Source organism: Giraffa tippelskirchi, chromosome Y (assembly GCF_054371585.1).
Source record: "Giraffa tippelskirchi isolate mGirTip1 chromosome Y, T2T-mGirTip1v1.2.pri, whole genome shotgun sequence".
Taxonomy (NCBI): Eukaryota; Metazoa; Chordata; class Mammalia; order Artiodactyla; family Giraffidae; genus Giraffa; species Giraffa tippelskirchi.
Genome location: NC_137290.1, coordinates 9,714,324 through 9,737,763, shown reverse-complemented (window position 1 = coordinate 9,737,763; position 23,440 = coordinate 9,714,324). Strand labels below are relative to the sequence as shown.

The 23,440-nt window shown below is 44.1% G+C and overlaps 1 protein-coding gene and 1 pseudogene across 2 annotated transcripts in view; one reads left to right on the top strand and one right to left on the bottom strand.

The window, feature by feature from the left end:
- Window positions 1-23,440, top strand: part of LOC145537680 (zinc finger imprinted 2-like) — a 57,419-nt pseudogene that overhangs the window by 6,297 nt on the left and 27,682 nt on the right. The window contains exon 4 of the transcript XR_014076411.1: window positions 1,350-1,476. The product of XR_014076411.1 is annotated as a zinc finger imprinted 2-like (transcript). The remainder of the gene's footprint in view (window positions 1-1,349; window positions 1,477-23,440) is intronic.
- LOC145537756 (testis-specific Y-encoded protein 3-like) lies at window positions 13,463-17,067 on the bottom strand. The gene is made up of 6 exons (XM_081568567.1): window positions 16,316-17,067; window positions 15,655-15,732; window positions 15,390-15,501; window positions 15,147-15,292; window positions 14,941-15,027; window positions 13,463-13,618 (listed from the first exon to the last, which is right to left on the bottom strand). Exons 1-6 carry the CDS (start codon window positions 16,829-16,831, stop codon window positions 13,478-13,480), a joined length of 1,080 nt encoding a protein of 359 aa, XP_081424693.1. The 5' UTR covers window positions 16,832-17,067; the 3' UTR covers window positions 13,463-13,477.

Sequence of the window (23,440 nt, the reverse complement as noted above, 5' to 3'; positions counted from 1 at the left end):
AACGTCTTAATTTTTGTCAGTTGAATGAGTATAAAGTCATACTTTGTCATTTTGAAATGCATTTTCTTATTATAAGATTGGCCATCTCTGCATATTTATGAGCTGTTTGTGTTTTGTGGATGAGTCACTGAGGCTTAACCTATCCACACTCACAGAGCTTGTAAGAGAGAACCAGAACGTAAACCCAACTGTCTCTTTTTCCTGGGATTGGGGTATACTGCTCAGCTTTTATTTGCATTTTTCTCTCTTTATTAAGGAACTTAAAAGGATCTTTCTCCTCCCACACAGATCTCTAGAAATTCGCAGCAGGAGCTGTCTTAGAAATATTCCCACCTCTCTCAGACTTCAAGACAAAAGAAAGATATGCTTATTTTTTCTCTTTCTTTTCTATGTTTTAAATTATGAAACTATGATAACACATTTACAGGAGGCTTGGAGAGTTCAGAACAAAGTTACATATAGTTCCACTATGTGGTGGTTGGTGGTTTAGTCGCTAAGTCATGTCGAGTTCTTGTGACTGCATGGACTGTAGCCTGCAAGGTTCCTCTGTCCATGGGATTCTCCAGGCAAGTATACTGTAGTGGGTTGCCATTTCCTTCTCCAGGGGTCTTCCCGACCCAGGAATCAAACCCAAGTCCCCTGCATTGTAGCGAGATTCTTTACCAGCTGAGCTATGAGGGAGCTATGGGGGAAGTTCTACTATAAATTACAATTATTTTTTAGTAGATAAATTACAATTTTTAGGTGGACTTTCAATATCAAACTCAAAAAATTAATGGAATGAATAAAGGTAGAAGTCTATAGTAGATCTGAAAAGCAGTATGAACCAATTGAACATAACTTCAGATTTATATAGTTTTCACACAACAAGAGAGGCCAAATTGTGTTCAAGTTCCCATGGACTATAAACTAGGAGACCCTGGAACATATCCTGGGACATAAAGTGCAAAAGTTTCATGGCCTGAAGGTATTGAAATCATATACAGTCTGTTCTCGTATCACTGTGGAATTATGTTAGAAGTTAATACCAAAAGATGTTGGAAAATAAGCCACATATTTTCAAGTGCAGTGTGACGTTTCCCAAGAGAGATCTTTGACTTAGCCATCGAAAGCCTCTATAAAGTTAGAAGACTGAAAGAAACAAGAGGGTGATTGCAGAGAAGAAAACATTTTAATGAGAAAGACTTAAAGGAAAGAAACCCTTGTAGGTCCCTGAAACCTTTGGATTAGAGTCTTTCTGCTTGTCTGAATGTGTGCTTCATGGTCAGTCCCCTCTTATCAGATACCTTTCCCCCCTCTTTGGGATAATTCCGGATTTCAATCATTTAGGAGTATATCTGGTATTTCAGGAATTGGTGACTTTCGAGGATGTGACTCTGGACTTCAGTCCAGAGGAATTACCCTACCTCAGTGCTTCTCAGAGGAAGCTCTACCGGGAGGTGATGCTGGAAAATTACAGGAACCTGGTCTCCCTCGGTAAGCTGTGATGACCAAAATTGTTTCCAGACACTGGCATATGTCCCTAGTGGCAGAATCTTTGGAAACAGGCTTTATTTTTCTTGTGTGTAAATTTGCACTTGCCTGTTATCTCAGAGCCTTTAGAAACCAGGCTGGGAGTTCCTGAGGGTACAGGACAGAATCCCCAAGTTATAAGTCTCCTTCTTCAACAGGGTACCAGTTCCCTAAACCTGACATTATCTCACAGCTGGAAGAGGAGTCACATGCTAGGGAGGAAGACGGGAGCGCAGTGACATGTCCCGGTGAGAACGGGATCTTGGGGAGAAAACGCTGCTCAGTGAGCAGGGGCTGGGAGCTGGTCCTCAGAGCCCACTCAGCTTAGGCAGAGGGCCGGTAGGTGCTTTCACTTTAGGGACTCGTGTGGCCACGCCACATCATGCTCACTCAGTACTTCTTTTGTCTCCTCTCTGAAGCTCATCTCTTCCTCTCCTGCTCAGCTCCAGGGAGGCCAGTTTTCCTATCCTCTAATGTTCAAGCCCCTGCATTCATTTGTGCCTTTCCCCTGACAGCTAGAAATCAGAGGTCTTTCCTCTGTCACTGAGACAAGCGAAAACCTTGGTGTGATACCACTGCTCTTTCCAGCCCTCAGGGAGTTGACTTTATAAAGCACACATCAGGTTCTTACCACTCCCAAAAGAAAATCCAGACTTCTAGCAAAACATTTAAATCCGTCCCAGTCTGGCCCAAAAGTCACATCCAGCTTCATCTCTCATAGATATTCCTAGTAGAACCCTATATTGCTGCTCCCCAGGACTGTGTAGTTTCATAGTCAGTGTCTGCTCAGAATAAGCTTGCCACCCATTTCACTGCTTGCTGAGCCCTAATGCCTTCCCCTGCCTGATCTTTTTCTGTTCCCAAATGAAATTCCCCAAACTCTCCTTTTGTACATTTATAGCCTGATTAGAGTCTCTATACAGACTTATGAACATCCAGGTGGATAACGCTTTGCTGAGAATCAGCATTTAGTAAATGTTGAATTGAATGGGTAAAACGAGAGATTGGGAGCCAAGAAAAGAGTTGAAATTCTCTTGCTTTGTTCTGAGTGAGAAGGTGTTGACCAGGGTACTCCAGTGTTTCCCCAATAGTCCTACAGAATTATAATAGGGGTTCTTTACCAGGAAAAAAAAAAAAAAGGTGTTGCCTAACAAGATCAGTTCGAGAAATGCTACGTCTTACATTTCCCCTCTTTGAGATCTGAGATGCTGGTTAAGGGATCTGAAGAGGGCTACAAGAGTGAAAGCTGACTTGCATCGTACGGTATGTCCCGGATTGACCTGACAATAGAATCCCTTTATGGCCACAGTTATATTAGTTCCTCCAAACCGCAGTGATGTACCAAGCATGGTCTGGAAGTTGCAGCCAAACCCCAGTCCCCCCTCTTTCTCTGGTTTCCTTCTCATTCTCTTGTCGGTGCCTCTGGCATCTTTGTCAATGTTCAGTCCTCCTAGATGGTCTTTTCTATCAAGCATGGTCTGGAACTTGCAGCCAAAACCCAGTTCCCCCTCTTTCTCTGTCCATAAGTGCATGGATTTATCCCTGGGATTGCTATTCCGTTCCATGGATCTATGTGTCTCTCTCTGTGCCAGTCCCATACTGTCTTGATGACTGTTGCTTTGTAGTATAGCCTGAAGTCAGGCAGGTTGATTCCTCCTATTCCATTCTTCTTTCTCAAGATTGGCTCTTCGAGGATTTTTGTATTTCCATCCAAATTGTGAAATTATTTGTTCTAGTTGTCTGAAAAATACTGCTGGTAGCTTGATAGGAATTGCATTGAATCTATAGCATCCTTAGGGTAATGTGCTCGTTTTCACTATATTGATTGTTCTGATCCATGATCACGGTATATTTGTCCATCTATTTGTGTGTTTGAATTCTTTCATCAGTGCTTTATAGTTTTCTATATGTAGGTCTTTTGTCTCTTTAGGTAGATTGAGTTTTGTTTTTTGTTTTTGTTTTTTATTTTATTTTATTTATTTTTTAAATTTATCTATTTTAGTTGGGGGCTAATTACTTTACAGTATTGTAGTAGTTTTTGCCATACATTGACATGAATCAGCCATGGGTTTCCATGTGTTCCCCATCCTGAACCCCCCTCCCACCTGCCTCCCCATCCCATCCCTCTGGGTCATCCCGTTGCCCCAGTCCTGAGCATTTGTCTCATGCATCGAACATGGAATGGTGTTCTCTTTCACATATGATAATATACATGTTTCAATGCTATTCTCTCAGAACGTCCCACCCTCACCTTCTCCCTGGTTTAACAGGGAGTCCTTAGAGATCATAAATGGACTACTTTCATAAATTCAATATCTTTCAAGATTTTGAAATATCACCCATTGATGATGATTTGAGAGTATTGCAAAAAATAGTGGAAAAGCGCAGGCACCTGGGAATCATGTTTCATATGGGTCTATCTGAGCTCCACCTAGCTGTGTGACATAGGTGCACAACCTCACCTCTGTGCTTTATAGCCCTCATCTGTAAAATAAGGATAATAATGATCCCTATCTCATTAGACTATTGTGAACATTTTTCAAACAGTCCATTAAAACACAGAAGTGAGTAATACATAATAAATACTTGATTAATAGTAGTTATTATTACTGTTAATACTAAACAGGTAGATTGAGGTGTTTAAAGGCGTAAGCCACACTTCTTGCATGGCTCTGCAATAAAACATACTCTGCTTTAAACTCTAGTGTTTCGATATTGCTTGGCCCAAGGTTGTTGGGTACAGGGGTATTAGGTTACAGTAACACCTTATCTCTCAAGTCTATGGAGGTTAACAGACTCTCTTCAGAGAATGATTTCAAAACCACATACACTCATAAAAGTATGAGCAGTTTTTTCTTCTGTGTAAAGCAAGTTAACAGACACTGAGAGCTCTCCCAGTTACCAGGTGAATTTAGGACAAAGTGTGACAAAGGCTGTCATCAGGTCTTACTTGAGGACTACTTATTATTTTGGAAACTTTGTCATGAACTGATTTGCTAGGATATATAGACAGAGTATATCTTTTATCTTTACATCGTTTAGTAGTTTGCTTCTCATGTGTGTCACATTATGGTTTAATATGTGCATACATTTTCATATTATAAAATATAGGGAATTCCATTCTTGATTTGGAAAGTTTGTGGTGAGATATTCACAAGTGAAATGCAGAAAATTCCGTATTTCATTCAGGAAATCTACATGCGTGTATTCAGATGTGAAATACCGAGTTCCATGCTTCACGTAGAACACTTTTGCCCTCATGTCAAAATGTGATACAGACATGGAATTCTCTCTGTAGAGAGAGATTTATACGGAGATGCTAAGGCCAGCATCCTGCCAAGGGCCACGGCTCTCCATTGCCAGAGGAATCGAAGTCTGCCCATATATTGTACAGAGGCCCTTTCAAAGTGATTCTGTTCTCCAGTTTCTGGAGCCCATTATACAGAGTGAAGTAAGCCAGAAAGAAAAACACCAATACAGTATACTAGTGCATATATATGGAATTTGAAAGATGGTAATGATAACCCTATATGTGAGACAGAATAAGAGACACAGATGCATAGAACAGTCTTATGGACTCTGAGGGAGAAGGTGAGGGTGGGACGTTCTGGGACAATAGCATTGAAACATGTATATTATCATATGTGAAACAGAACACCATTCCATGTTCGATGCATGAGACAAATGCTCGGGGCTGGGGCAATGGGATGACCCAGAGGGATGGGATGGGGAGGGAGGTGGGAGGGGGGTTCAGGATGGGGAACACATGGAAACCCATGGCTGATTCATGTCAATGTATGGCAAAAACTACTACAATACTGTAAAGTAATTAGCCCCCAACTAAAATAAATAAATTTATTAAAAAAAAAAAGAACCAGAAAAAAAGAAAAGCTTTAGAATAAAGTTCAGGGATATTTAAAGGACCCATTATTTACAAATGCTTCCCAGTTTTAAAGATTTCATAATTTTATTAGGAGGATGGTTGCAACTCAAATCTGCTATGTTAATAGGAATGTTTAGAGATGAGAATTTAGTTTTAGATGTAAAAATGCTTCATGGCCTAACCTCATTTTATGCATTTAGTCTGCTCTGGCAATTGTTGAAGAACTTGGTGTAAGGATTTCTTTGTTTTTTTTTTTTTTTTTTTTTTTTTCTATTATTACCCCTACTTTATTTTTTTTTTTTTTTTTTTTTTTTTTTTTTTTATAAATTTATTTATTTTACTTGGGGGCTAATTACTTTACAATATTGTAATAGTTTTTGCCATACATTGACAAGAATCAGCCATGGGTTTACATGTGTTCCCCTTCCCGAACCCCCCACCCACCTCCCTCCCCCTCCCATCCCTCTGGATCATCCCACTGCCCCGGCCCCGAGCCCTTGTCACATGCATCGAACATGGAATGGTGCTCTGTTTCACATATGACAATACACATGTCTCAATGCCATTCTCCCAGAACGGCCCACCCTCACCTTCTCCCTCAGAGTCCATAAAATTGTTCCATGCATCTGTGTCTCTCATTCTGTCCCGCATATAGGGTTATCGTTACCATCTTTCAGATTCCATATATATGCATTAGTATACTGTATTGTTGTTTTTCTTTCTGGCTTACTTCACTCTGTATAATGGGCTCCAGTTTCATCCATCTCAGTAGAACCGGTTCAAATGTATTTTTTTTAATGGCTGAGTAATATTCCATTGTGTATATGTACCACAGCTTCCTTATCCATTCATCTGCTGATGGACATCTAGGTTGCTTCCATGTCCTGGCTATTGTAAACAGTGCTGCGATGAACATTGGGGTACACGCGTCTCTTTCAATTCTGGTTTCCTCAGTGTATATGCCCAGCAGTGGGATTGCTGGGTCATATGGCAGTTCTATTCCCAGTTTTTTAAGGAATCTCCACACTGTTCTCCATAGTGGCTGTACTAGTTTGCATTCCCACCAACAGTGTAAGAGGGTTCCCTTTTCTCCACACCCTCTCCAGCATTTATTGCTTGTAGACTTTTGGATAGCAGCCATTCTGACTGGTGTGAAATGATACCTCATTGTGGTTTTGATTTGCATTTCTCTAATAATGAGTGATGTTGAGCATCTTTTCATGTGTTTGTTAGCCATCTGTATGTCTTCTTTGGAGAAATGTCTGTTTAGTTCTTTGGCCCATTTTTTGATTGGGTCATTTATTTTTCGGGAATTCAGCTGCAGAAGTTGCTTGTATATTTTTGAGATTAATTGTTTGTCTGTTGCTTCATTTGCTATTATTTTCTCCCATTCTGAAGGCTGTCTTTTCACCTTGTTTATAGTTTCCTTTGTTGTGCAAAAGCTTTTAATTTTAATTAGGTCCCATTTGTTTATTTTTGCTTTTATTTCCAATATTCTGGGAGGTGGGTCATGGAGGATCCTGCTGTGATTTATGTCGGAGAGTGTTTTGCCTATGTTTTCCTCTAGGAGTTTTATTGTTTCTGGTCTTACGTTTAGATCTTTAATCCATTTTGAGTTTATTTTTGTGTACGGTGTTAGGAAGTGTTCTAGTTTCATTCTTTTACAAGTGGTTGACCAGTTTTCCCAGCACCACTTGTTAAAGAGATTGTCTTTTCTCCATTGTATATTCTGGCCTCCTTTGTCGAAGATAAGGTGTCCATATGTGCGTGGGTTTATCTCTGGGCTTTCTATTTTGTTCCATTGATCTATATTTCTATCTTTGTGCCAGTACCATACTGTCTTGATGACTGTGGCTTTGTAGTAGAGTCTGAAGTCAGGCAGGTTGATTCCTCCAGTTCCATTCTTCTTCCTCAAGATTGCTTTGGCTATTCGAGGTTTCTTATATTTCCATACAAATTGTGAGATGATTTGTTCTAGTTCTGTGAAAAATACCATTGGTAGCTTGATAGGGATTGCATTGAATCTGTAGATTGCTTTGGGTAGAATACTCATTTTCACTATATTAATTCTTCCAATCCATGAACACGGTATATTTCTCCATCTGTTTGTGTCCTCTTTGATTTCTTTCATCAGTGTTTTATATCCTTATCTCCTCTTAGAAAATGGAAGACAAATAATTTCTTATCGTGAGCGAGACTGAGATGATGTACCCAACTGGTTAAAACATTAAATCGTGCACTGTCTATTCAAGCAAGTGCAGCTGCCTCTGCCACATATAGTCTCTTTCTGAAGAGCTATGGTTAAAATTCAAGTGCTAAGTGCAGCTTGTCCCCTCCATCTGAGACTTCCATGAAAAAAACAAAAAGATTTTCCTAACCAGGCCTCCACAGAAACATGAACAGCCATGAAGGAGGCAAGGAAATCTATCTATTAAATCTATGAATGTATCAGAAAGCAGGAGCAGTGAATAACTTACATTTTCTACTGCAGAAGCATCAAACAAATACATCTTTAAAGTGTAGATTTCTCAAGAAAGTGAAATTTAGAAAAATCTGGCATTATTCAACAAGGGAAGCTCTTTTTATAACTTAGAAAAATTATTTTTTATAAACACAAAACACTGATTTGAACTATGGAGAATCTGGGTGGAACACATACTCAAATTACCTCTGCCACTCTGGTGTTACTTCTGTGTGTTGCCCTTCTGTGGTCAGGGATTAACTAAGATCTTCACTTGGCTGAGTCCTGCATTGTTTAGTCTGAGGACTTTGTTTTTAAAAAATGAATACTATTTTTATAGCTTTTTCTTGTAAGTCTAAAATTGTTAAAAATAAAGTTAAAAAATACCGAATTTTAAAATATATGGAGAAAGTACTACTTCTTGTATGCTTTTAGGTTTAAAAATTCAAAAATGATGTCAAATACTTCAAAACTCTTCCATCTAAAGTATAAAACAAAGGCATTTATAAAATTTTAAATATATTGGCCAGTTCTTAGAAGTTATGGAATGAAAGTCTATTTCATTTAACAGTAATTTGAATCTCAAAGACAAAATCATTTACTTAAAAATCTGGGTTGTCATGTAATGATGACATACATTTCATGGGAACTGTAATGGTTAGTTCTTAGAAATAAAACTTATACGGAGTGAACGTTCTCTTGCAAACAAGTAAGAATCACCAGCTAATATGTGCTTTATACATGTTTAAATCTGACCTGATGACAAATCATTAGGTACTAATACCTTTACCTGTTACTTCCATCACCCTAGCTTCTTCCATGAGCACAGAACATAAATTGTAAGGGAAATAAAATACCTCAGGAGTTTATCTCTAAATATTTACTTTCTAGGTAGTCTGCAGTATATCATGTCTCTCCTTATAAAAATGAATACAGTTAGGAATTAAGAACATAAGCTATACCTCAAAAAATTAACAAAAAACTGTATCACATTTAAAATTATCCAGCATAGCCATTGACTACTTTTTTTTTTCCTATTCAACTATATCCTGAGTAGAAAATGCATGGTGTTACCCACATGACCTTGGATAATGCCAGATGGTTCTGCAAAATTATTGTGTATTTAGTAAGTGTGTTTTAGAGTAAAACTGAAAGCCAAGATGATTATTTCATAGATTGTCCATTTAACAACATAATTGACCCTAAGTGTTCAACCATACTGAACTGCCTAGTTCCAGTGAACAGAAACACCCTCAGCGTCCAGGGCAATCCTTTAAAACATGAATGAATTGTTTCTCAGGAAAGCCAAGAGACCCAGTGAAACACTGTATGTACGGTGACTGAAGGAGCCACATTTCATCAACACTCTTCTGTGTCCTGTGTTTTATTTACAGCTAACAGTTCAGCTAGTGAATACACAGAATACTGTCCAAATATTACTCAGCTTCATTCACTATCGGTGGTAAAGTGATCTACAGAAAACAAAGACCACGTCTCTTTTCTATAGAGAGAAACAGAATCTCTCTCCCATTCTTGTTTTCTTATACATCTCTCCACAGAATCATACTCTATAATCATAATCTATTATTAAGAACAGCAGCCTAGCAAGGTCAACTTCGTTAAAATAAAGTTTAAAAACTTACGAGTCACTGGGGAAAAAAAAAAGTAAAAGTGGTTCTGTTCTCATCCAGCCTCCAGGTGAGAACACACCCCAGCCTACCCCATCAGCCCAGGCCTGTGGGACTGGGAAGGGCGAGAGGATCAACCCAAGACACCCTTTTAAGGAGTGATGTTTCAAACTGGCATACGCTGGATGTAGCAGGTGCTTATGCTACAGTGCCATCAGTCTCCCAAACCTTACAGAAAAGGGCAAGCTGTGCTCATGTGCCTGGACATGTTGAGGATAGAATGGTTCTGCACTTGAGAGAGACAGAAAACCCTTTGTGGCTGGGTGTCCTAGGGGCTGTGCATAGCCCCTCTTCTGTGCCTGGGGATCTGGCCCACTCTTATTTCTCTGCTCCTTCGCATCCTCCCTGACTGCCCCCAGGTGCTTTTTTCCTGCCTCTCCTTTCTGCTGAGGGATCCACGTTTACACTTACAAGCCTGTTTACACTTCCAGCTTGCTCTGTCGCTGAGATCCCTGGGCTTTTTTCCATGGCGTCAGTGCTTCTGCTGCCCTGTGATCTTTAAACCTTACACAAGCTCTTTCACGTTTTCAGTGTCCATTCTTCCACCCCCCAGCCAGACCAGTTCAGACAGCTCACACACACATTTGTGTCAGCGCATATGTGTGTGCATGCACACCCCCGCACACACACAAACAGTCCTGAAAAGAAACTTCACACATGCACAACTATTTGTTTACTTGTCCAGTATAATGGACTTTGGTAAGCACCCCTCTTTTTTTGGCCTGGTTGTTTTTTATTTCCACTCACTAGTTGATCAACTCAGCGTCCTCTTCTACTTCTATGATACATCCTAGAAGGTGAATGGGATTTGCTCATGAGGGGGACTGACATGCAAAGAGGTTGGCAGGGTTGGAAGTCCTCACTGTGGACGGTTGAGTGACGTGTGCCTGTGTTCTCTACTCCCATCGCATCGGACTAGTTCACAGCACCAATCACGTTGGCAAGATAATATTCCCTGGGCTTTCCTTACAGAAACAACAAAGAAATAGCAAGGGGCTTTGAACTTGAAATTGATCATGCACCCCCTTTCCCCGGGCTATAGAAGGTCACTGAGGACAAGAATTCTTTAACAACTTCCTATTCGCAGAAAGGCAAGCCCCAACTCCTACTACCTGGGTGATGCTTCACTTAAAATCATGAAGAAATACTCATGGGTAATGTCAGTTTAACGATCAAAGCAAGAAGTGGTAAAAGTCAATGTCCTTCATTTCTGCAGCAGCGTTTATAGAACACTTAACAAGTCAACCCCAAATCTTTTCTGACAGATGAAAATTTTTCTGACAGATGCATTCCTGCAACATCTTTGCCCTTTGTGATCCTAATTAATATTCTCACTTCAACGAGTGATAATCTTGCCCCACGGGCATTTCTGTAAGTGTGTGGGTATTGTTGTTTCCAAACGTGGGTCACTGTTAACTATTCCTGCGATAAAGCATTTCTTGCTGTTCACAAATATCGCGTAAGTCTTTTAAAAAGTCACTATTCAAGGTGTTGGAAGCATTTGATCCAGGAATGAAAGAAAGGGTCGAATTCACACACAGTCTAACAAAGACACACAAATTTAAAACAAAAAAGGGAATACAAGCAACACAATTCATGTATGTTGAATAGGGCCATGCAAGAACTGACACAGCTACGGCAGCAGAGCTGTGCATAATGGCACAGGCATGGGTGCCACATCAAAGAAGACAGGAGGCATAGGCAGACCCACAGGAAGAAACATCAGCTTACCTTCATGGGCAAACACAACGGAGACACCCAATCTTCATTCTAAACAGAGGAAAACATGAACACATCCAGGGAACAGGAAACAAATGCAGCTCAGGGTGATTGAGCCAGAATGCTCTTGAAATCATCAGTAATCCGCTAAGTCTCCCACACATTGATATTCAGTGGAAGAAAACCTTACACAACACGTCCAAGTGCACAGTCAAATCTAATAGCACCTAGACCTTAGGGCCCAAGTGAAAGCCCGAAAGACACTGGGACACAAGTCATGGCAAGTTTCCAGAGAATGACCATCAAGTCAACCACACACAGTTCAGTTTCACTAACCGATCCATGACTATCTCTGCAGTCTTCACTCCAGGACAGGTTAGAGCTAAAGCCATCCCTGGTACTGAAGCACTGGTACTGAAGGCAGGAAGTATTAGGCATTGGGGGACCCTGTCCTTAACTTGTCTTGTCTTTAAGTTCTTTGCAATGCCTAACTAAAACTTCTGAATGTGGATAAATACCATGCAGCCCCTAGAATGAGGCCAGTCTAAGGTCCCCCAAACCATGCACCAATATGCCATCCCACACCCACTGCAGAGTTATTACAGCGTAATTTCTCCTTTGCTTTGTTTTGAACTGGCGCTGAGAAAGACAGGTACCAGCCTGCCAGAGCCCCAAGGGTTCTTTGAAGTTTACAGAATAAGAAAGTAAGAAGACATGTTTCCAGTGTTTGCTGGGCTGCTTGTACAGAAAGCACCCAGAGAAGGCCAAGCCTTGCCTTCTGGAACTGTAGATGCTCCTCTGCAGAAGGGGCAAAGCGAGGGTGCAGATATTCAAATGCAAAAGTTGGCCCTGAGCAGGAGATCTCGTTCAGTGCACCTTGAAGGGGACATCCATAAACCCATGAACGTTGATGTTCATCCTTTACCCTTTGCCCTCAAAAGAGATGCTGCTGTAGGGAGACAAGCTGTGGAGTGAGAACTCTATGTGGGACAGATCCATCACCCTCAGGCATGCCCACGTTGGAGCCATTGTATCTGGGGCAAGAGGACAACAAGGGAGGACAAACGCTGAACTCTCCCTACTCCCTTTGTGCCAGTCTGTCCTTTGCCCGATCCAGAGGTGGACGTGATTCCGGAAAGCAGCCATCTACTTGGAAAGGGCCACCCTAAGTGCTGACCAGTCCCTCGGTGAGCTCCGTATGCCCCAGGTGTTCCTATTGGCCCTTGGCCCACAGAGTAGCGACAAAGCCCCAGAAGAAGGTCCCTTGTGGTTGAAAACAGTCTGTGCTGAGACATTCAGCAAGGAAGGGACACTATTACCAGAGGGTTCATGAGAAAACGGTTATTTGTACACCTAGGCCTGACAGAGAGCCTTGGGCACAGAGCTTAAGCCTTCCTGGGAAAAGGGATATTAACCACCGAGCCATCATGGGACACAGAGCGCATGGCTGGGTAGGCTGGACCTTGCCTGTTTACCATCCCCACTCCCCTGACTTCTGCCCCTGCAGACTTTGTACCTAAACTGAGTTCCTGGAAAAAAAGAACAGAGTTCACATGAGCTCAAACAGATACGATGGGATCTGTTTTTGTTTGTCTCTCTGTTTCCTGGCAATTGATCTTTTCCCCTGGTCACTTTTGCCAGAAACTAATATCCTTACTGCCTTCCCACCCCCTCACTTTCTCCCTAGGCCACAGCCCCTCCATATACCTTACGCCCCCATCCCCTAAGATGTTACCTGGAACCCTAGCTCTGGGAAGCTGACTTTGAGCAAAGCTGAACTGTGCAGTCATACACACAAGGAGGCTATGTGGTTCATAGTGAGCTGAATGTTAAGGCTTTTCCCTTGTCCTGTACTCTTAAAGTATCTGATGATATCCAACAGGGACGATACCTGGGGCACCACCTTCCAACAAAATTGCGTCCCACTATTTTGATCTCTGGCCCTTGTTCACCAGACCCTTTCCATGAACATCCACATTTCCCTTGAAAAATTGACAGACCCACAGTTAATGGCCCCTCCTCTTCCTCCCCAACCCCCACCCCACAGGAAGAACTGTGTCCCCTGACACAACCCCAACATATGACTTAACCCCCTCTACAACTCTCCATGGTCTGGTAATTCCCATGCGGTAAACTGAGAATCCTACGCGGAGCTGAAGTATTTATCCTGAGGACCTGTCCAAACAATGCACAGACACATACAGTTGATGCTTTTTATTTATCCTTCGGAATTATTTCAGGTTTACTTGTGTCTCCCTCTCGATCCGTTTCACCACCAGACCGCTCTGCATTACTTTCCTGTCCGAGAGAACTAGCTGGCCATTGATCTTCATGTGAAGCACCTTCATAGGTTTCCTATTTTAGGTAAAGGGGGGCACTCCTTCATAAGTTTCTCAAGATCGGGGGGGTCCTTTCAAAACAGACACAGACACAGATATGTAAACCTATCCTCTCTGAACTACACTAAAGACAGCTTTAATCTTTCAAGTCAGTTCCCAGGAGGGAGAGTCTGTGAACTTTTACATTTCCTCTCTAAGCACATACTAAAAACCACGTACCCCAGTCTTCACCGTAGAACTATTTACAAGAGCTAGGACATGGAAGCAACCTGTATGTCCATCGGCAGATGAAGGGATAAGGAAGTTGGGGTACATATACACAATGGGATGTTACTCAGCCCTAAAAAGGAATACATCGAACTCAATTCTTATGAGTTGGAATGAACATGGAGCCTATTATACAGAGTGAAGTTAAGTCAGAAAGAGAAAAAACAAATACTGCATGTTAACACAAATATACGGAGTTTAGGACCATGTAGGTGGTACTGAACATCCAACATGCAGGACAGCAAATAAGACACAGACATATAAAGAACAGACTTTGGGCTCAGTAGTAGAACGTGAGGCTGGGTTAATTTGAGAAAATAGCCCTGAAACCTTTACATTACCTTAGGCAAAATAGATGACCAGCACAAATTTGATGCATGAAGCAAGGCAAACAAAGTCATGTTGTGGGACAACCCAGAAAGATGGGTAGGGGAGGGCGGTAGGTGGTGGGTTCAGCATTTGGGGGGGACATGTGTATACACGTGTATACGGGTGATTCGTGTTGGCCAATGTATGGCGAAAACCGCCGTGGTTTTGTAAAGTAATCATCCTCCAGTAGAAAGAAGTAAGTTAAAACACTCTTCTCCAGAATCCTGCACAGTGGTCAGTATTCTCAGAATGAGGGTGGCAGGTGAAAAAGATGCAAAAGAAAATAAAAACAAGTGCGATGATCAAAATGGAATCAAATGATGGTCAGTGGGGAACAGCCTAGCAGAAAGGAGACTCACAGACCTTTGTGGAAAGGGGACTTCAATAGTAGGTGGGCCCCAACTTAAGAGAAGCCTGAGGGTACACTTGTTGGCCATGGAATGGCAGTTCAGAGATGTGCAGCTGAGTCAGATATAAATTGGAGTGAGTTTGCCCTGACCAGGCCACTTCATCTACCTCAAGCTTCTCTACTTAGAACCCATTTTTCACTACAGTTCTCTACTCCTGCTGTCTCTTGCTGATTCCCTCATTCCCTGGTGGTACTCTGCATTCCACGGAGTCTCACTTTCTCCACAAGTGAAATAAATGACCCAAGTTTCTGGAAAACATTTAATGCCAGTGCCCAGCCCCTGGGCTCCTCACCTCTCGTCCTCCCAGTACCTCTCGTGGGGGAGCCTTCCTCCTCATATAGTACCACACGGGATTGGGCCACAGATCCTTTATGATGATCTGCCAGGGCAATGAGCAAGGTCAGCACAGGGCTGGCCAGACCCTGAGCCCTCCCGTGCACCGCCAAGAACTCCAACATACATCACCAATTCTGGCCCAGTGGCCACGTGGGACCCTACCTCAGCAATCCGGTCAGATCCTGTGAAATTGTGGTCAAAGAACCAGTTGAAGAAGTTAACGCTGCTGTTGTGGTGCCTGCGGCTGTATGCCTTACGTTCAAATCCCTGGTTCCAGTGAATTGGGGTGGAATGAGATGCGCGGTATCCTGCAGGAAAAGGGAGTATGGGAGAAAGACCTAAGTCATTTTCCAATTCAACCTACACTTTTCTGCCCCCCACCCCATCCAAGGAGCTGCCTCTTACCGGTGACATTAATGAGATATTCCTTAACAATCACTTCATTCTGGAAATACCTATTCTTCCGGAAGAACAATGTGATCTTGCAGTGATGAGTGGGATGCCTGAGTTCCTCCACCTGCCAGGACAAAGTGTGGGGAGTGGGGTAGGGGTGGGTGGGTGTGAAACCTCTTTACAGAAGAGCTGTCCTTTCCTGTTTTCAGGGGTAAATCATGTCCTCTCCCCTCCCCAGTCACCATTCCTCCACAATTATCAGTGTCCCCTGCCTGACCTTCAAGTTGGTCATGAAGTGAAGCATGTCTTCATCTTGGTCAGCCATCATAGCTGACATCTGGGGATGGTTCATAAACTGCTGTAGGTCAAGGAGCCTCCAGATGCTAGAGGAAAAAAGTGCTGGAAGGACAAATCTAGCCTAAAGAGTAGAATGGCACTGCCTGACTTCAACTTGCTACGAGTTAACTCGTCACATTTCTGTTGACGCAGACTGTATGAAGGCATGACAAGCCCCAAGGCTGTGCCTATGAACGCACTACCATAAGAGGGTCTGTTCCTAACAGGAAAGGCCCTAAGCTCCATCTCAGCCTCCTAAAAGTTAGCTTACTTCTGGAAAACAAGCACTCCGAGGTACAAGCAGCATGAGCATTTACACATCCCAACCTCACCCCCAAATTCACTCAGCTTTTCAGAGAAGACCTGGATCCCAGACAAGCCTTTTCTCTGAGGAGTCCCTGGTGCTAATGACAATTCTGACTGGGACCTCTGCAAGTAAAGCCCAAGTAGCAATTTGTGCTAACCAGAACAGCAAGGACAGCCCACCTAATATCAGGAACAGATACATAGAACGGTAACCAATATCCACAATCTGTAAACCGCTTCTGCAATAGCCCAGGTTTAAAAAAAAAAAAAATCCACAAGCACCACACCAAGGATACAACTTTGACCCAGAAGCCACAAATTCCCTGGATGATGGCACTTCTGTGCTCTAGATGCAGCTTCCGCCTCTGGCAGTTCTTGTGTTTCAGGCGAGCGTGGGCCCTTTGGGCTTGCTTATTCACGGGTTCCAGCTCGGCTTGCAGGGCCTTGAGCGCCTCCAGTGCGGGCCGGTCACTCGGGGCTCCGGGGCTTATATATTCCTGGCCCTGCTTCTCCGAGGACACCTGCTCTTGCTCCTCGTAGGCCACCAGCTCCACCTCCTCCATGACGTCTAACGCCAGCAGCTGGAACTCCTGCCCGATTCCCGCCACCTCGCCCTCCTCCAGGGCCGCACCTTCCTCCGCCGCCTCCACCCAGAAGAGTGCGGCCTCCTCGCCTGCGGCCTGCATCGCCTCTGCCGCCCCCACCGGGCTGGTAGGCCCCAGGGTCCCTCCCTCCTGAAGACCCAGACTCACAACTAAGACCCCGGATCCCGGGGTGCTGCCGCCTTCCTCTGGCCCCGTCTCACTCTCCATGGTGTTCTGGCCGTAGCCCAGAGCCGCGAAGAAGCTGCACGTGAGGGCACAGCGGGCGGCCGGCACAGCCCACCCACCGGCCGCAGTCTACGTGGCACAACCAACTGGCTACTTGCCCACAGCCAATGAGCAGGGAAAGGGAGACAGTCATGCGCAGAGCCGTGTGCCACCACGCACGCACAATATGGCTGCGGGAAGGGGCTGAACTCTACCCCCTGACCTCTAGACCTCATCACAGAACCAATCAAATGGAGTCGAAAGGGCTTGGCTCACGGGACACGCCCCTTGGAATTCTGGGCACTCTCTCAGCACGTGACCCAGGGGCCCAACTTGGCTCAGCGCACAGTGCGCCGGTCCAGGCAAGCGGTTTGCCTGACCAACAGTGCACATGTGCCAGCCCAGCGACTGGGCGAGCCAGGCCAGCTGGAGGCGAAGGCAAGGAACTTGAACCTGACGCTGCAACCGTCCTCAAGCTTGAAATTGCCTCTGGGGCAGCGGGCGACTCCGTGTGCTCAGGGATCCACACAGGTGAGACGGGGTTCCTGGGTACCTCAGGGACACAGGTGCTCACCTTAGATCTGAACTGCAAGCCACGGGCAGGGTGTGGGAGGCGGGCTTACCGCTGACCTCACCGAAGTTCACCGCCTGCAGAGTCCATCCCTAAACTTGTGCCTTAGGCTTGAGCAGTGTCAGGAATGCAGTCATCCTCTCCTCAGAGGATGAAGCAGCGCACTTTCCTCAGCTCGCTGTTCGGGCCCCACAACGCAGCCCCAAGCCAAACCACCCTGGAGCCCCTGGCTTGCGGTCTGTCAGCTCTTGGCCTTTCCCCCGGCCCACGGCTTAGAGCAGGCACCCCGGTGGCTAAGGATGTGCTCCTGCGGATGCACTTCCCAGAGCAGCAGAGCTCCTCCTGGAAGTGTTTCAAGGGGACCAAAGTGCTCCTCCTGACCATTGCTTACTCCCTTCCTCTCGGCTGCATAGCTAACATGGGCACACTCACGTTAAGTGCCTGGATAGATGCAACACTCACACTCTGCCTCCTAGGATGTCTGGTGTTTCACACTGAGCACCTGTCTTAGGCCACACACACACACACACACACACACACACACACAAACAGGTGCCACAAGCACACACGTGTACACACACACGTTTGATGCACAGGGACACAAATGCAAACAGGTGTTTCAGAGACTGAAGAACCAGTGGTTCACATGAAATGCAGAGATTTCCTTATTTCTCATAGGAAAATGTTCGTTCTGATCATCAGATGTGAAATATAGAGAAGCCCAACTTTCATGAAGGAGAATTAATGCCTAGATTTTGGTGCAGGTAATATAGAGAACTCCATATTCCATGGTGGACAGTCATTGTTTTATATATGAGAAATACAAGGAATGAAGTATTTCACGAAGAAACAGTGGTGCCCAGAATTTCATTTATGAAATAGAGAGAATTCCAATTCCATGTTGGTTCCCCATATCTTAATTACATACTTCATGTCAGTAAAATTTCATTGAGATTTTCACATAGGAAATGTGTACAATTTCAGAGTTCTGATGCAAGAAAGGATGTGCTCAACTTTTCATATCTGAAATATGTAGAATTCCCCATTCATGTAGGAAAAATGCACAGATATCCATAGGTAAAACAGACAAGATTCCAAATATGATGAAGAAACTTATACAAATAGATTTTCAAACATGAAGTACATATCTCCTATTTCACATAGAAAAATGTGCCCCCATGTTCTCACGTGTGAGATAGAGAAAATTACATATTTTATACAGAAAAATCATCTTTCAGGTTTTCGTCTTCACGAAGCAGGGCATGCAAAGCAAGTGCTCTGGAAGAACCCAGAAAAATAGCGTAGGAAGGGATGGGAGAGGCTCCAGGATGGGCGGGACGTCTATATACTTATGGCTTATTAATGTTGACCCATGGAAGAAGCCATCACGATATTGTATGGTAATTAACCCCCAGTTAAAATTTAAGAAAAAGTTACAGTTTGAGAAAAGTGAAAGTACAAGGGGACTCGACTCGGCTCTGTAGTGACCTAACTGTGAAGGAAATCCAAAAATGACGGGATATATGTACAGCTAAAATGGATTCACTTGGACATACGTACAGCAGAAACTAAAGCAACATTGTAATGCGACTATAGCCCAATAATAATTGTTTCAATCATATTCATGTCAAGTATAATTCTAGCAGTGAATAAATAAATGGTAGCCTCATTTGCAATGTATGTCCAAGGGGACATTATTCTAAGTTAAATATTTCAGTTAGAGGAAGACGAAACCTTTTTCATCACATGACATTGTGAAGTTGAAATCCCTGCATTATAGAAACAGAGTAGACTGTGGTCCTCGGGCTACTGGAAATGGCCCGTGATGGTCCAGGTTATCAACTTTTAGTCACAGGTTGAATAAGCTCATCAAGGAAGATACTGTAATAGAGGCAGGATGGAAAACTGAGCTGCAGGCCTCAGCCCAAGACCTTTAGTGCAGTTAGAAACCCCAACACCACCAACAAAAAGCCTCTCAGCAGAGTGTAGTGAGAGATATATTACAGCCTTCCCACAGAGCCCTCTAGGCCCTCGGGCCTTGGGCTGGGGAATGAACTGTGGAGCTTGGGGACAGGCTGTGTCTTGTAGAGTCCCAGAGCCCTTGCTGGAGCCACTGACTGGCCTGGCCCAGGTTTCAAAGCAATGGCCAACGTGTTCCATCCCCACCTCCATGACCGAATGGTTGTGGCAATCTCCATGGGTCACAGTCTACAGGACCCAGCTTTCCATCTGGGTAGACTGAGGAGGCTGAGGGCCAGCTACATGCTGGGTACCTGGCTCGCTCATTGAAGGTGGCTGGGCAGTGTATGGGGGCCTTGGTAAGAGGAAGGCACAGAGAACTGAGAAATGCCTCTTCCGGCTGGGACTGAGCACTGCTGGAAGTAACAAGAGTGGGTGCTAGACGAATGCTCCACAACTAGGATAACCGGCCTGCACAGGGACCCCTCCCCCTCCCAACCAGGACCGTGGAGGGTGAAAGTCAAGCTTGGGACCTTTCCTTTCGGGAAACAGGGAATAGGGAATAATATTTGCTTCCCTCGAGGATTACAGGAACACAGTTAGCTGACCACCACCTCGCTTCAAGAGCACACGATCTGACAGCAAGAAGTTTGCAACAGCTAATCACACCCCTCCCTCACCTTTCTTATACGTAGCCTTTGCTGAACACTTTGAGGGAGTGTTTTTTTTTTTTTCTTTTTTCCATTGGCTTAGGCTTTTATTCTTTTTTCATGCAAGCATTTAAATTTATGAGCACTTCTAGACATGCATCTCATGAATTCTGATATGCTGTGTTTTTATTATCACTCTCTTAAAATATTTTTGAAGCTTTCTTTTTATTTTTTACCTCTTTTTAAAAATGGATGTCAATTGGAGGCTAATTACTTGACAGTATTGTGGTGGCTTTTGCCATATATTCACATGAAAGAGCCCTGGGTGTACATGCGTTTCACATCCTGACCCTCCCGCGTCCCTCCCCATCCCATCCCTCAGGGTCATTCATTCCAGTGCTCCAGCCCTGAGCACCCTGTCTCATGCATCGCACCTGGACTGGCGATCTATTTCACATACTATACATGTTTCCATGCTATTCTCTCAAATCATCCCACCCTCACCTTTTTCCACAGAGTCCAGCAGTCTGTTGTTTACATCTGTGTCTCTTTTGCTGTCTCGCATATAGGGCCATCGTTATCATCTTTCTAAATTCCATATATGTGTGTTAATATCATGTATCGGTGTTTTATCTTTCTGGCTTACGTCGCTCTGTATAATAGACTCCAGTTTCATCCACCTCATTAGAGCTGATTCCAATGCATTCTTTTTAATGGCTGAGTAAAATTCCGTTGTGTGTATGGATCAGAGCTTTCTTCTCCATTCGTCTGCCGATGGACATCTAGGTTGCTTCCATGTGCTAGCTATTGTAAACACTGCTGCGATGAACACTGGGGTACACGAGTCTCTTTCGGCTCTGGTTTCCCCGGTGTATATGTCCAGCAGCAGGATTGCTGAGTCGTATGGCCGTTCTAGACCCAGTTTTTTAAGAAATCTTCAGGTTTCTTTGTCACTGGATGCTCTGGACCTTCGGGTGAGAAAGAAGCTGTAGTTGGGAGTCACCCAGGCTGTGTAACCAAAGCACTCCTGGCTGGTTCGCCCATTTGGCTAGGACATTGAGTGACGTGGATGAACTATGCAGTCCATATCCCTGTTGGGTTCTTCCAGGCAGCTGGTCTAGCTCCTCGATTTGTTATTTTCAATAAGGATTTACGGAGGACTTCCTATGGCCCCTGCACTGTGCATAGATTGCCCTGGAAGGTTGATACTGTTATCAAACCCATTGTCCGGAGGAAGAAACGGAGGCTCAGAGAGGTAGTCCACTCGTTCACAGTCACACAACTAATAGAAGCAGAGGAGCAGGATCTGAATTCACCTCCTTTGGGCTCCAGTATCCAAGCAAGTGTGGTCATGCTTGTCGTTCTTGTGTCCAACCTTTAGTTCCCAATTGCACCAGCCCTGAGATCCAGAAATTAAACCACACTTGGTTTTTAGGTTCTTTCCATTTGAGCCCTGGAGGAGGTGGATATAGTTCACTCCTGATCCTGCTGGGATGTTTGTGGCTCTTGGCCTTTTAAGATTTTCTCTTCCATGATCCCACTCATGGTAAGCATTGCTCTAGAATGAAGACAATACAGAGTCGATGGGGATTTCCTCTTTTCAAAATTGTAGCGTAACAGATTATTTACGTTCAGATGGATGATGCTCACTTCTGGGAGCAGGAAACATAAATAGGTTAAATGAAATTATTGTTAGAAATAGACTTTTGCCCATTTTTGCTTGTATATGTAGGAAACTCCTGCTGTTTTATCGTTTTTCCTTTTGCTTGAGACATGGAAATGTGTGCCTTTCCTCTGGACTCAGTTACAAGTAGAAAAACAGTAGAAGCACAATGGTGGTTGACTCTGCTTCAGGGCAGGAAGCCAGATGGGGGCTGGGCAGCTGGGTCACCTGGAGACAGTGCTCCCCCAACCGAAATGGGCCAGAAGTTCTCAGCCCCAGCCAGCCTTGCAGGCCTGTGACCCAGAATGGCCAGGTCTCCCGCCTTTTCCAGCAAGCCTAACATCTTAATTTCTGTGTGAAACTTCGGGATTTCTGAGTTGGCCAGCGTATTCTAAGTTAAAAGCAACAAATAACGAAAGATTGGAAAGCATTGGGTCAAACCATTGCTTCCTTAATAACACGTTTGCTCGCCCCATGTGGCTAGTGGGCTGTGAGTTTGCATCCGCTGCTTTAAGGCTTGGCTTACTTCTTTGAGTCCTGGACACAAAGAGTAAAAGACTTAATGCTTTGGGAATTTGTGGGAAGAGTCCTAGCGGTGACTCAAGAGCCCATGTCTCTGGTCTCGCCTCTCTGTCTTGGTTTTCTATGTGTCCCAGGACAAGGGATTTCTCAGGCCCTCTTTTTTTTTTTTCCTAATCTGTAAAATGGAAGCAGAAGCTGGAATCAAGATTGCCGGGAGAAATATGAATAACCTCAGATATCCAGAACTAAAAAGCCTCTTGATGAAAGTGAAAGAGGAGAGTGAAAATGTTGGCTTAAAGCTCAGCATTCAGAAAACTAAGTTCATGGCATCCGGTCACGTCACTTCATGGCAAATAGATGGGGAAACAGTGGCTGACTTTATTTTTCTGGGCTCCAAGATCACTGGAGATGCTGATTGCAGCCATGTAATTAAAAGACGCTTACTCCTTGAAAGGAAAGTTATGACCAAGCTAGACAGCATATTAAAAAGCAGAGACATTACTTTGTCAACAAAGGTCCATCTAGTTGAGGCTATGGCTTTTCCAGTTGTCATGTGTGGATGTGAGAGTTGGACTGTACAGAAAGCTGAGCGCTGAAGAATTGATGGTTTTGAACTGTGGTGTTGGAGGAGACTCTTGAGAGTCCCTTGGGCTGTAAGGAGATCCAGCCAGTCCATCCTAAAGGAGATCAGTCCTGTGTGTTCATTGGAAGGACTGATGTTGTAGCTGAAACCCCAATCCTTTGGCGTTTCAATCCTCTTCTGATGCGAAGAGCTGACTCATTAGAAAAGACCCTGATGCTGGGAAAGATTGAGGGCAGAGGGAGAAGGGGACAACAGAGGATGAGATGGTTGGATGGCATCACTGACTCAACAGAGATGAGTTTGAGTGGACTCCGGGAGATGGTGGTGGACAGGGAGGCCTGGCGTGCTGTCGTTCATGTGGTCACAAAGAGTCGGACACGACTGAGTGACTGAACTCAACTGAAATGAACTGAACTGAAAATGGATCAGTTTTAACAAATCCTGTGTAGCGTTCCCTTCCATCCCTCCCATTCTATGTGTCCCAGTTAGTTACCCATGCTGCCAAGATTAGGCTCTGGATAGATTAGAAGTTCACATGGTTTGGTCCCATGTCATCTTTGAATGTCAGTAACTGAAACCCTCTCCAGGGAAGTTCCATTTGTCACCTGTAGTCAGCTGCAACTTAAGTCTACTGCTAATCCCACCAGGCCAGTGTGATGCAACG

Excerpts from the sequence above, each read along its gene's own strand:
- LOC145537756 (XM_081568567.1), bottom strand. The coding sequence starts at position 16,831 with ATGGAGAGTGAGACGGGGCCAGAGGAAGGCGGCAGCACCCCGGGATCC. Across the intron at positions 15,502-15,654 it reads ACTTCATGACCAACTTGAAG|GTGGAGGAACTCAGGCATCC; the intron begins GTCAGGCAGGGG and ends TTGTCCTGGCAG. Across the intron at positions 15,028-15,146 it reads GATCTGACCGGATTGCTGAG|ATCATCATAAAGGATCTGTG; the intron begins GTAGGGTCCCAC and ends TTGCCCTGGCAG.